Here is a 13,274-nt window from a genome sequence, read left to right as displayed (position 1 = left end):
TGTGACGTGTTCAGTCAATAAGTAAGTAGTGTTTCTTTGGTGACGTCGATTCGACAACCACTGATCTGCCAGCCATTAATAATGACAACTTTGGCGTCTGTATGCAATAAAAAATATAAATAAAATAAAATAATGTTATGGTGCCTTTAAGATTCTTGTCTAAACAATCTTTAAAGTCCCCGTGAACCGGAAGTTGCAAACGATTTTTCTCCAGTGCTGTGACGTATTTCCAAGTGAAACGGAATATTGAACAGAGGGCAGGGTTTTACTCTAGCGCTCCTCCTCCCCATCTCTCGCTCATAGCAAACTAACGGTTTGAGGGGAGTGGTTAAGCGTTTCCCCACCCAAACTGTGAAACCTACGTCATCAGAAAAAGAAACCGTTCCAGACCGGAAGTAACTTTTCAGATTTTGATTAAAGATTACTAAGGTAAAATTTTTTTTTAATATATACCCAGATAGCAAACTGACATTGAATCAACGTGGAAATATGACATCGAAACAACGTTGATCTGACATTGTTTTGCTCATCGAATTAACGTTGAACCAACGTCAGACGCGTCATTCTTTCAAAACTAACGGAAAATCAACTTGAAATCAACGCGTTGTTTCAACATTATGAAAGCAAACCAATTTTCGATTTTCATTTAGCTTTGAAGAATGCCGCGTCTGACGTTGGTTCAACGTTAATTCGATGAGCAAAATCAACGTTGTTTCAATGTCATGAGAGATGTTGTTTCCACGTTGATTCAATGTCAGTTTGCTATCTGGGTATTCACTTGCACGGATTAATTGTTCACCACAAGACTAATATGCGCTAGCAAAGTAAATAGGTTCAATTTTGATTTCACAGGGACGTTACTCGTGAAGAGAGTTTGTTCGCGAACTTTTGGTTTGCCGTCAACTACAAAATAGTTTCACTGCTCCATTCTTCAATAGCCTCTTTGCAAAGCTCATTACATTGCAACATTTTATTAAAACAATCCTCAATCAAATGTGTCGCACAAACTGTTAATATCATACTTGCATCACATAACCAGGGTCCTTTTTTTCTAAACGAACGGCTTAGATTAATGGACTTTATGCACAGCTGTACTTCCTGAACTTAAGGCAGCTCCTTGTTTCCTGTCTGTCATTATTGGCCAAATTGATTAATTCAGGTGTGCCTGACCTCAGCAGTCACGGCAACAATAATCAGAAGACGTGAAATAATCACATTGGTCCACTTTGGAAAACGTGTAGATGTCACGGTTTAACCCCCTCAAACGTGAAACTTACACGTTTGCGTTAACACGCTCCAGTGGAGAGATACCCGGATGTTGACCTATTCATTAAACCGAGAAAAATGGAATTTTGTTATATTTACGATCACTGAGAAATATTATTTAAAATGCAAAAAACATTTATTATTTCCAAGGTAAAAGGGATTCATTTGCCTTGATCCACGCCGAAGAAAACGTCTAAATGTCACGTTTTTAATGAAGCAGCCTAATGAGTAAGGCATCCCCCAGCTCCTCGTTTAAGGAAAAGGTATGCTAAAACGTACATCGACGTTAAACCACGTTAACCGTGTTAACCATAACCTTTTAAATACTCGACCTAGTTCTGTTGCTTAGCAACGGGAAGAAACTCTTGGTCCACTTTGGAAAACGTAGATGTAGAAAAGGGCACCCCTTTGAAATGGACTCTTCCGATCTCCCCCGCCTCTGTTCGTGAGTTGGACTGTTCGTAAAAGTTGCACGGAGAGTTAATAAGCAAGATCGCCTGACAAGAGGATGTGCTGACATGTTTCTAGTGAATAAAGTTGTAAATAGCAGTTAAGTTCGATCGAAGTGCTGTCATTCAAGGATTTAGAGATTATGTGTGTGCGTGCAGCTAATAGTAAGTACATTTGCATATCGCATGATACATCCGTGAGGGAGATTTGAATAGGCTGTCGCAGCATTGTATCTGAGTGTTCACATTGTTGGTTATGTTTGCCTTTGTATTGTCACTTAAATAGCAAGTTATCCTCCCGTATTGTTATACGTATAGGGACATATATGTTGTGTGGACCTCAATTGGGTGGGTCTCGGGGAACATGTACGGGCATGTTAGCACTACGTGAGTTAGACATACAGTGGGAAAATAATCGAGACAGTTATAAATATATGTATATTATCATATTTCTTTATTTCTTTAATTCCCTTTAATACATCCTTGATTATATTTATACCAGAATTGTAGAGCTGTTGTAGATCTGTGATTTGTAATTCAGTTTATTCATATTCTGTATATTGTTTGTTACAGAACCACATACATGGTCGCATTCATGGTTACATGCCTGACCTTTGTACAATAAAGCACCTACGAGAACCCAAACTACTCTGGTGTGAGACATCCTGTTCTAACCGGACCTCCTGTAGCCGTTCAAGTAATCCGAACCAGAAAGTATAAAGAGTGGTTAGCAGTATTTTACATGGTCCTTCGAGCCGGAGGTGAGTGGACTACAGCAGACTATAGCTGCTACAGCTGTCTCATCCAGAAAGAGAAACCCCTGTCGCACGACCACGGAGACGAGTTTGCCCTCCAGCTTACTTCGAAGACTATGAGCTCAGTGGACCTGGGTCTCGTCGACAGCAACCATGGTCGTCTAACTACCAAGCTGTACAGGAGGATGAACCACTAAATCCTACAGATCATTCCAGATCCACTTCACCAGTCAGCCAGGCATCAGATTGTGCAGAATGGAGATTGACTGACCGCTGGGACAGCACTTCTGTAAAACTGAGAGAAGAGAATGCTATATTGCAAAGGCAAGTGCAACAGTTACCAGAGTTAACAGCTATGTTTGAAGAGATTAAGAGGGAGAACGCAGCTTTGCAACGACAGGCCAGCCAGCTTCCTGAGATCATCACAACACTACAGGAGATGCGTCAACAGAATGCTGTACTCTGTAATGAGCTTCAAAGTCTGAAATCTGAGCATAGAGATTTACCCAAGTCAGTCACTACACCGATGCCACTACCACGCTTTTACTCTCCAGTAGTCAACATGCTGACTCCACAGTCGTACCGCCCAATACCAGCCACACGCTCCAGATTGACACCACTTGCTGTTAAGAGACAGTCATATCCAGCTGCATTAGGAGAAAGCTCTGAGCTGAATGAGGACTTAAGAAACATGAACATTTCTTCTTCTACAAATGAGAGAATCCCTTTGACAACACAGTGTAGTTACACACCCCATATCAGGTATGATAACTCTAACCTGTATTCCCCGCCACCTGAGCAGCCTGATTATGTGGTTCCATCACTGGACTTTCAGACACCAGCCCATGCCGAATATAGTTTGGAGCATCCATTACCTTTATTTTCCAACGAGAAAACCTACAGAGGCCCAGCACCTACCATACCTTTCCTTAAGTCTCCTGACCCTAGGGAGTTTTCAAGGCTGAGAATTGCTCTGGAGAACATCCTGCCTGATGATGCCTCAGAACACTTTAAGTTTCAAATCCTCACAGACCATCTGAAACTAGAGGAGGCCCTCTTAGTGGCAGACTCTTACAGCAATTCAAGGTTTCCCTTCACCAACACTATGAGTGCTCTGACTAAAATGTATGGTCAACCTCATCAATTAGCCTTGCAACGAATCTCTGAGCTGATGGATGGATCCAGCATACGCAGTGAAGATATTAGAGCCTTTAGGATGTTTGGACTCCAGGTACGCTCTCTTGTCAGTATGTTGCAGCAGTTGGGTCACAAAGGTAAAGTAGAGCTGGAATGTGGATCACATGTATCTCGTCTTCAGAGTAAACTGCCACATGACCTTAGATCCAGTTTTAAGAGATATACTTACTAGGGCTGTCAACTTTAGTCGTTTAGTCGACTAATTGGTCGATGCCGTCTTGGTCGACTGACATTCTTATCAGTCTAGAGCCTCCATTTTTGCACTCAGGACTAAGTCTCATGGCCCTCTATCAGAATCCAGAGTTTTGAGAAGATTGAGGAAACTTAATTTTTCGCCCCACCAAAAAAAACGTAAGGGGTACCACTGTCGGGTTTTTTTCGGGTCGAAATTTTGAGTTTCGATATCTCAGCTCTGGAAGGGTCTAGAGCCTCCATTTTTGCACTCAGGACTAAGTCTCATGGCCCTCTATCAGAATCCAGAGTTTTGAGAAGATTGGGGAAACTTAATTTTTCGCCCCCCCTCCAAAAAAAACGTAAGGGGTACCACTGTCGTTTTTTTTTTCGGGTCGAAATTTTGAGTTTCGATATCTCAGCTCTGGAAGGGTCTAGAGCCTCCATTTTTGCACTCAGGACTAAGTCTCATGGCCCTCTATCAGAATCCAGAGTTTTGAGAAGATTGGGGAAACTTAATTTTTCGCCCCACCAAAAAAAAAACGTAAGGGGTACCACTGTCGTTTTTTTTTCGGGTCGAAATTTTGAGTTTCGATATCTCAGCTCTGGAAGGGTCTAGAGCCTCCATTTTTGCACTCAGGACTAAGTCTCATGGCCCTCTATCAGAATCCAGAGTTTTGAGAAGATTGGGGAAACTTAATTTTTCGCCCCCCCCCCAAAAAAACGTAAGGGGTACCACTGTCGTTTTTTTTTCAGGTCGAAATTTTGAGTTTCGATATCTCAGCTCTGGAAGGGTCTAGAGCCTCCATTTTTGCACTCAGGACTAAGTCTCATGGCCCTCTATCAGAATCCAGAGTTTTGAGAAGATTGGGGAAACTTAATTTTTCGGCCCACCAAAAAAAACGTAAGGGGTACCACTGTCTTTTTTTTTCGGGTCGAAATTTTGAGTTTCGATATCTCAGCTCTGGAAGGGTCTAGAGCCTCCATTTTTGCACTCAGGACTAAGTCTCATGGCCCTCTATCAGAATCCAGAGTTTTGAGAAGATTGGGGAAACTTAATTTTTCGCCCCCCCCCCCCCAAAAAAAAACCCGTAAGGGGTACCACTGTCGGTTTTTTTTCGGGTCGAAATTTGAGTTTCGATATCTCAGCTCTGGAAGGGTCTAGAGCCTCCATTTTTGCACTCAGGACTAAGTCTCATGGCCCTCTATCAGAATCCAGAGTTTTGAGAAGATTGAGGAAACTTAATTTTTCGCCCCACCAAAAAAAAAACGTAAGGGGTACCACTGTCGTTTTTTTTTTCGGGTCGAAATTTTGAGTTTCGATATCTCAGCTCTGGAAGGGTCTAGAGCCTCCATTTTTGCACTCAGGACTAAGTATCATGGCCCTCTATCAAAATCCAGAGTTTTGAGAAGATTGAGGAAACTTAATTTTTCGCCCCCCCCCCCCCAAAAAAAAACGTAAGGGGTACCACTGTCGTTTTTTTTCGGGTCGAAATTTTGAGTTTCGATATCTCAGCTCTGGAAGGGTCTAGAGCCTCCATTTTGCACTCAGGACTAAGTCTCATGGCCCTCTATCAGAATCTAGAGTTTTGAGGAGATTGGGGAAACTTAATTTTTCGGCCCCCCCCCCCCCCAAAAAAAAAAACGTAAGGGGTACCACTGTTTTTTTTTTTCGGGTCGAAATTTTGAGTTTCGATATCTCAGCTCTGGAAGGGTCTAGAGCCTCCATTTTGCACTCAGGACTAAGTCTCATGGCCCTCTATCAGAATCCAGAGTTTTGAGAAGATTGGAAAAACTTCATTTTTCGCCCAAAAAAAAAAAAAAAAACGAAAGGGGTACCACTGTCGTTTTTTTTTGGGGTCGAAATTCTAAGTTTCGATATCTCAGCTCTGGAAGGGTCTAGAGCCTCCATTTTTGCACTCAGGACTAAGTCTCATGGCCCTCTATCAGAATCCAGAGTTTTGAGAAGATTGAGGAAACTTAATTTTTCGCCCCCCCCCCACCAAAAAAAAAAACGTAAGGGGTACCACTGTCGTTTTTTTTTTCGGGTCGAAATTTTGAGTTTCGATATCTCAGCTCTGGAAGGGTCTAGAGCCTCCATTTTTGCACTCAGGACTAAGTCTCATGGCCCTCTATCAGAATCCAGAGTTTTGAGAAGATTGGGGAAACTTAATTTTTCGCCCCCCCCCCCAAAAAAAAACGTAAGGGGTACCACTGTCGTTTTTTTTTTTCGGATCGAAATTTTGAGTTTCGATATCTCAGCTCTGGAAGGGTCTAGAGCCTCCATTGTTGCACTCAGGACTAAGTCTCATGGCCCTCTATCAGAATCCAGAGTTTTGAGAAGATTGGGGAAACTTAATTTTTCGCCCCCCCCCAAAAAAAACGTAAGGGGTACCACTGTCGTTTTTTTTTCGGGTCGAAATTTTGAGTTTCGATATCTCAGCTCTGGAAGGGTCTAGAGCCTCCATTTTTGGACTCAGGACTAAGTCTCATGGCCCTCTATCAGAATCCAGAGTTTTGAGAAGATTGAGGAAACTTAATTTTTCGCCCCCCCCCCCAAAAAAAAACGTAAGGGGTACCACTGTCGTTTTTTTTTCGGGTCGAAATTTTGAGTTTCGATATCTCAGCTCTGGAAGGGTCTAGAGCCTCCATTTTTGCACTCAGGACTAAGTCTCATTGCCCTCTGTCAGAATCTACAGTTTTGAGAAGATTGGGGAAACTTAATTTTTCGCTCCCCCCCAAAAAAAACGTAAGGGGTACCACTGTCGTTTTTTTTTCGGGTCGAAATTTTGAGTTTCGATATCTTAGCTCTGGAAGGGTCTAGAGCCTCCATTTTTGCACTCAGGTCTAAGTCACATGGCCCTCTATCATAATCCAGAGTTTCAATTAGATTGGAGAAACTTATTTTTTCGCACAAAAAAAACGAAAGGGGTACCACTGTCGTTTTTTTTTTCGGGTCGAAATTTTGAGTTTCTCCAATCTTCTTGAAACTCTGGATTCTGTTAGAGGGCCATGTGACTTAGACTTGAGTGCAAAAATGGAGGCTCTAGACCCTTCCAGGGCTGAGATATTGAGATCCCACGTAGCATCCATGGCATTATAAATATCTCAATATCTCAGCTCTGGAAGGGTCTAGAGCCTCCATTTTTGCACTCAGGTCTAAGTCCCATGGCCCTGTATCAGAATCCAGAGTTTCACGAAGATTGGAGAAACTTATTTTTTCGCACAAAAAAAAAAAAAACCGAAAGGGTTTTTTCAAAGATCTCACTTAGCATTTATGCCATTATAAAAATCTCAATATCATGTAAATGTAAATCACAGCATGTAAATGTAGTGTTGAGCTCGTAATGAGAATCTTGTTTGTATGTACAGGGACAGGAGAACACGCGTGTGTTTATCCGGTGGAGAGAGGCTCATGATGCTGAAAGCTGTCATCAAAGGCTCTGAGTGAGTATAGTAAAGAAATGGATAACAAAATCTATCAAATGTTAATTTGTAGTTTATTTGAATGATTGTAATTTCAAACAGAGAAATTACAACACATTTCTGAGTCTTGATTTCTGTGCATTTGCTGCATAGCTTTTGTGGTGGACCAGGACCAAGGAAAGATGATGGCATCATTTGTTGGGGGAAAAAAGGTTTCAGGGATTTTACTCAAATATAAAGTAAGGCTATTTTTAATACATAAATCAAATGACATTGTGCTGTTAAAATGACTGCTTTTGTGTAATGTTTGTGAGCATTTTTGTAGGATCTGAAATGTCTGCAGACTGGTGTGAGCACTGAGGATGAGGAGCCCAGAGCTGCATCCTGGAAGTGGTGCCATCACTCCACCTGCCCTTATGAGGTCCTTCATCACTCCACCTGCCCTTATTGCCTCAGATTGTGAAGCGCAGCAACAACCTCCGGCACCAAGGGACAGTCCCCTCTGGTGAATTCATCAGAATAATGCCGCAGAATGGGAACCGCTGTGTTGAGTCGGCAGTAGGATGTGGTGTTCAGCGGCTGTAAATATATGCTTGTAGTTTGAATAAAGCTTTGTTTCATGTGTTGTTGACTTGTATATGCATTTGTTTATTGTGATGGTTATTGGTTACTTTTATTTGTTCTGTTACTCATTTAGTCATGTTTCTTATTGTTGTCAGTATATAAAATATAATTATTTAATAAATGTATGCATCAATTCATCGGTTGACTGACACTTAAGATGTTTCACTGCATTTAGCAATATAAATGAATTAATGCATAACTTTCATATGACAAAACAAATTACATTTTGCTTGTTATATTAAATTATATTTTTAGAGTATAAAATTTATATAATTAAGTATTGGTCAGCGTTTAATATTATTATTTTGTTTAAGTTTTGGGGTGGGCTAACAATGCAATTCATTCTGAGGTAATTTTAATTTTTAAGGAGTGACACTTACATTTTTGGAGTATAAAATCAACAGTTTTCTCCAACTTCTTCGAGCAGCTGCCCGTCTCCTTTGTGCAGATATTACAAACACAGAGGAAAACTGTTCTAGGTTGTGCTGTCAAGTTACTGATGTTATGAAGTGTTAGTGCACCTGTTGCTCATATAATTTAAACTAATTACATGCAAGATCATGGAAAGATACTATAGTTTATGTAACAATCATAATGACAAAACAGAAAATATGAAGATCATTGGTTTGTGTACATAATAATATGACAAAATTATATTTATACACAGGAAAAAAGAACAATAAAAAAGGCTAAATATCTTCATTATAGTCCTTCATAATACATAAAACAGTTGTTGTTATATGTCTGAGGGATGAAACGAGGTAAATTCATGAAGAAAAGGAAAACTTAAAGAAGAAACTTTTTGGGTATAAAATAAAGATATTAACAACATATATTCAAGAGATTACGATTTTGGGGTTTCTTAATAAAAAAAATATTGTTATAAGAATAACACTGTTGGTCACATTAGAAGCCTAGGGTTTAAAATATAACAACTTAAATCAACCCAAATGTATTCACAAAATAAATGGGCAGCTATTTCTTCAACAATACCACAACAAAATGAGCAAGTTTCACCAATATCAGGATATTTGTAGATAGATGAATTAAACGTTTCATTCATATATCTTAAGGTGTTGCGCTTGTGATTGCGTAGTAGGTCACATGATAACGTCAACATGGCAGATGTCCGGTTCGCAGTCATGCTCAACGAGATTTGGCTATAAAGTGCCTACTCTTTTAGCGCTCGATGAGTAAGTACTTATTGAAATTAAGTACCTACTCATTGAGTATGCTGTTTGGAACGCAGCCTAAGTTTCTCCAATCTTCTTGAAACTCTGGATTCTGATACAGGGCCATGGGACTTAGACCTTAGTGCAAAAATGGAGGCTCTAGACCCTTCCAGAGCTGAGATATTGAGATATGTATAATGGCTCAATATCTCAGTATCTCATAAATATCTCATTGAGTTTCGATATCTCAGCTCTGGAAGTGTCTAGAGCCTCCATTTTTGCACTCAGGACTAAGTCTCAATGGCCCTCTATCAGAATCCAGAGTTTTGAGAAGATTGGGGAAACTTAATTTTTCGTCCCACAAAAAAAACGTAAGGGGTACCACTGTCGTTTTTTTTTCGGGTCGAAATTTTGAGTTTCGATTTCTCAGCTCTGGAAGGGTCTAGAGCCTCCATTTTTGCACTCAGGACTAAGTCTCATGGCCCTCTATCAGAATCCAGAGTTTTGAGAAGATTGGGAAAACTTAATTTTTCGCCCCCCCCCAAAAAAACATAAGGGGTACCACTGTCGTTTTTTTTTCGGGTCGAAATTTTGAGTTTCGATATCTCAGCTCTGGAAGGGTCTAGAGCCTCAATTTTTGCACTCAGGACTAAGTCTCATGGCCCTCTATCAGAATCCAGAGTTTTGAGAAGATTGAGGAAACTTAATTTTTCGCCCCCCCAAAAAAAACGTAAGGGGTACCACTGTCGTTTTTTTTTCGGGTCGAAATTTTGAGTTTCGATATCTCAGCTCCGGAAGGGTCCAGAGCCTCCATTTTTGCACTCAGGACTAAGTCTCATGGCCCTCTATCAGAATCCAGAGTTTTGAGAAGATTGGGGAAACTTAATTTTTCGCCCCACCAAAAAAAACGTAAGGGGTACCACTGTCGTTTTTTTTTTCGGGTCGAAATTTTGAGTTTCGATATCTCAGCTCTGGAAGGGTCTAGAGCCTCAATTTTTGCACTCAGGACTAAGTCTCATGGCCCTCTATCAGAATCCAGAGTTTTGAGAAGATTGAGGAAACTTAATTTTTCGCCCCACCAAAAAAAACGTAAGGGGTATCACTGTCGTTTTTTTTTTCGGGTCGAAATTTTGAGTTTCGATATCTCAGCTCTGGAAGGGTCTAGAGCCTCCATTTTTGCACTCAGGACTAAGTCTCATTGCCCTCTATCAGAATCCAGAGTTTTGAGAAGATTGGGGAAACTTAATTTTTCGCCCCACCAAAAAAAACGTAAGGGGTACCACTGTCGTTTTTTTTTTCGGGTCGAAATTTTGAGTTTCGATATCTCAGCTCTGCAAGGGTCTAGAGCCTCAATTTTTGCACTCAGGACTAAGTCTCATGGCCCTCTATCAGAATCCAGAGTTTTGAGAAGATTGAGGAAACTTAATTTTTCGCCCCACCAAAAAAAACGTAAGGGGTACCACTGTCGTTTTTTTTTCGGGTCGAAATTTTGAGTTTCGATATCTCAGCTCTGGAAGGGTCTAGAGCCTCCATTTTTGCACTCAGGACTAAGTCTCATGGCCCTCTATCAGAATCCAGAGTTTTGAGAAGATTGAGGAAACTTAATTTTTCGCCCCACCAAAAAAAACGTAAGGGGTACCACTGTCGTTTTTTTTTCGGGTCGAAATTTTGAGTTTCGATATCTAAGCTCTGGAAGGGTCTAGAGCCTCCATTTTTGCACTCAGGACTAAGTCTCATGGCCCTCTATCAGAATCCAGAGTTTTGAGAAGATTGGGTAAACTTAAGTTTTCGTCCCCCCAAAAAAAACGTAAGGGGTACCACTGTCGTTTTTTTTTCGGGTCGAAATTTTGAGTTTCGATATCTCAGCTCTGGAAGGGTCTAGAGCCTCCATTTTTGCACTCAGGACTAAGTCTCATGGCCCTCTATCAGAATCCAGAGTTTTGAGAAGATTGGGGAAACTTAATTTTTCGCCCCACCAAAAAAAACGTAAGGGGTACCACTGTCGTTTTTTTTTCGGGTCGAAATTTTGAGTTTCGATATCTCAGCTCTGGAAGGGTCTAGAGCCTCCATTTTTGCACTCAGGACTAAGTCTCATGGCCCTCTATCAGAATCCAGAGTTTTGAGAAGATTGGGGAAACTTAATTTTTTGCCCCCCCCCCCCAAAAAAAACGTAAGGGGTACCACTGTCGTTTTTTTTTCGGGTCGAAATTTTGAGTTTCGATATCTCAGCTCTGGAAGGGTCTAGAGCCTCCATTTTTGCACTCAGGACTAAGTCTCATGGCCCTCTATCAGAATCCAGAGTTTTGAGAAGATTGGGGAAACTTAATTTTTCGCCCCCCCAAAAAAAACGTAAGGGGTACCACTGTCGTTTTTTTTTCGGGTCGAAATTTTGAGTTTCGATATCTCAGCTCTGGAAGGGTCTAGAGCCTCCATTTTTGCACTCAGGACTAAGTCTCATGGCCCTCTATCCGAATCCAGAGTTTTGAGAAGATTGAGGAAACTTAATTTTTCGCCCCACCAAAAAAAACGTAAGGGGTACCACTGTCGTTTTTTTTTCGGGTCGAAATTTTGAGTTTCGATATCTCAGCTCTGGAAGGGTCTAGAGCCTCCATTTTTGCACTCAGGACTAAGTCTCATGGCCCTCTATCAGAATCCAGAGTTTTGAGAAGATTGGGGAAACTTAATTTTTCGCCCCACCAAAAAAAACGTAAGGGGTAACACTGTCGTTTTTTTTTCGGGTCGAAATTTTGAGTTTCGATATCTCAGCTCTGGAAGGGTCTAGAGCCTCCATTTTTGCACTCAGGACTAAGTCTCATGGCCCTCTATCAGAATCCAGAGTTTTGAGAAGATTGGGGAAACTTAATTTTTTGCCCCCCCCCCAAAAAAAAACGTAAGGGGTACCACTGTCGTTTTTTTTTCGGGTCGAAATTTTGAGTTTCGATATCTCAGCTCTGGAAGGGTCTAGAGCCTCCATTTTTGCACTCAGGACTAAGTCTCATGGCCCTCTATCAGAATCCAGAGTTTTGAGAAGATTGGGGAAACTTAATTTTTCGCCCCCCCAAAAAAAACGTAAGGGGTACCACTGTCGTTTTTTTTTCGGGTCGAAATTTTGAGTTTCGATATCTCAGCTCTGGAAGGGTCTAGAGCCTCCATTTTTGCACTCAGGACTAAGTCTCATGGCCCTCTATCCGAATCCAGAGTTTTGAGAAGATTGAGGAAACTTAATTTTTCGCCCCACCAAAAAAAACGTAAGGGGTACCACTGTTGTTTTTTTTTCGGGTCGAAATTTTGAGTTTCGATATCTCAGCTCTGGAAGGGTCTAGAGCCTCCATTTTTGCACTCAGGACTAAGTCTCATGGCCCTCTATCAGAATCCAGAGTTTTGAGAAGATTGGGGAAACTTAAATTTTCGCCCCCCCAAAAAAAACGTAAGGGGTACCACTGTCGTTTTTTTTTTCGGGTCGAAATTTTGAGTTTCGATATCTCAGCTCTGGAAGGGTCTAGAGCCTCCATTTTTGCACTCAGGACTAAGTCTCATGGCCCTCTATCAGAATCCAGAGTTTTGAGAAGATTGAGGAAACTTAATTTTTCGCCCCACCAAAAAAAAACGTAAGGGGTACCACTGTCGTTTTTTTTTCGGGTCGAAATTTTGAGTTTCGATATCTCAGCTCTGGAAGGGTCTAGAGCCTCCATTTTTGCACTCAGGACTAAGTCTCATGGCCCTCTATCAGAATCCAGAGTTTTGAGAAGATTGGGGAAACTTAATTTTTCGCCCCCCCAAAAAAAACGTAAGGGGTACCACTGTCGTTTTTTTTTCGGGTCGAAATTTTGAGTTTCGATATCTCAGCTCTGGAAGGGTCTAGAGCCTCCATTTTTGCACTCAGGACTAAGTCTCATGGCCCTCTATCAGAATCCAGAGTTTTGAGAAGATTGGGGAAACTTAATTTTTCGCCCCACCAAAAAAAACGTAAGGGGTACCACTGTCGTTTTTTTTTTCGGGTCGAAATTTTGAGTTTCGATATCTCAGCTCTGGAAGGGTCTAGAGCCTCCATTTTTGCACTCAGGACTAAGTCTCATGGCCCTCTATCAGAATCCAGAGTTTTGAGAAGATTGGGGAAACTTAATTTTTCGCCCCCCCAAAAAAAACGTAAGGGGTACCACTGTCGTTTTTTTTTCGGGTCGAAATTTTGAGTTTCGATATCTCAGCTCTGGAAG

The 13,274-nt window shown here is 41.2% G+C and overlaps 1 protein-coding gene across 4 annotated transcripts; it reads left to right on the top strand.

The window, feature by feature from the left end:
* The first annotated feature begins 865 nt into the window (after window positions 1-865).
* Window positions 866-8,025, top strand: LOC148970547 (uncharacterized). 4 transcript variants are annotated; one of them, XM_089124538.1, is made up of 5 exons: window positions 866-1,880; window positions 2,289-3,701; window positions 7,211-7,285; window positions 7,418-7,503; window positions 7,590-8,025. In XM_089124538.1, the coding sequence occupies exons 2-3, from the start codon at window positions 2,826-2,828 to the stop codon at window positions 7,283-7,285; spliced, it is 951 nt and encodes a 316-aa protein (XP_088980664.1). In that variant the 5' UTR covers window positions 866-1,880; window positions 2,289-2,825; the 3' UTR covers window positions 7,418-7,503; window positions 7,590-8,025. The 4 variants fall into 4 exon arrangements, 1 of the variants encoding a protein (XP_088980664.1); XR_016148196.1 differs by having other exon boundaries at window positions 897-1,880; window positions 2,289-2,441; XR_016148197.1 differs by having other exon boundaries at window positions 899-1,880; window positions 2,289-2,412.
* Window positions 8,026-13,274: the final 5,249 nt, after the last annotated feature.

This window comes from Pimephales promelas, chromosome 20 (assembly GCF_988280905.1).
Source record: "Pimephales promelas chromosome 20, fPimPro1.hap1.1, whole genome shotgun sequence".
Lineage (NCBI taxonomy): Eukaryota > Metazoa > Chordata > Actinopteri > Cypriniformes > Leuciscidae > Pimephales > Pimephales promelas.
Note: the sequence above shows the minus strand (reverse complement) of the source record. Positions and strands in the feature narration are given on the sequence as shown.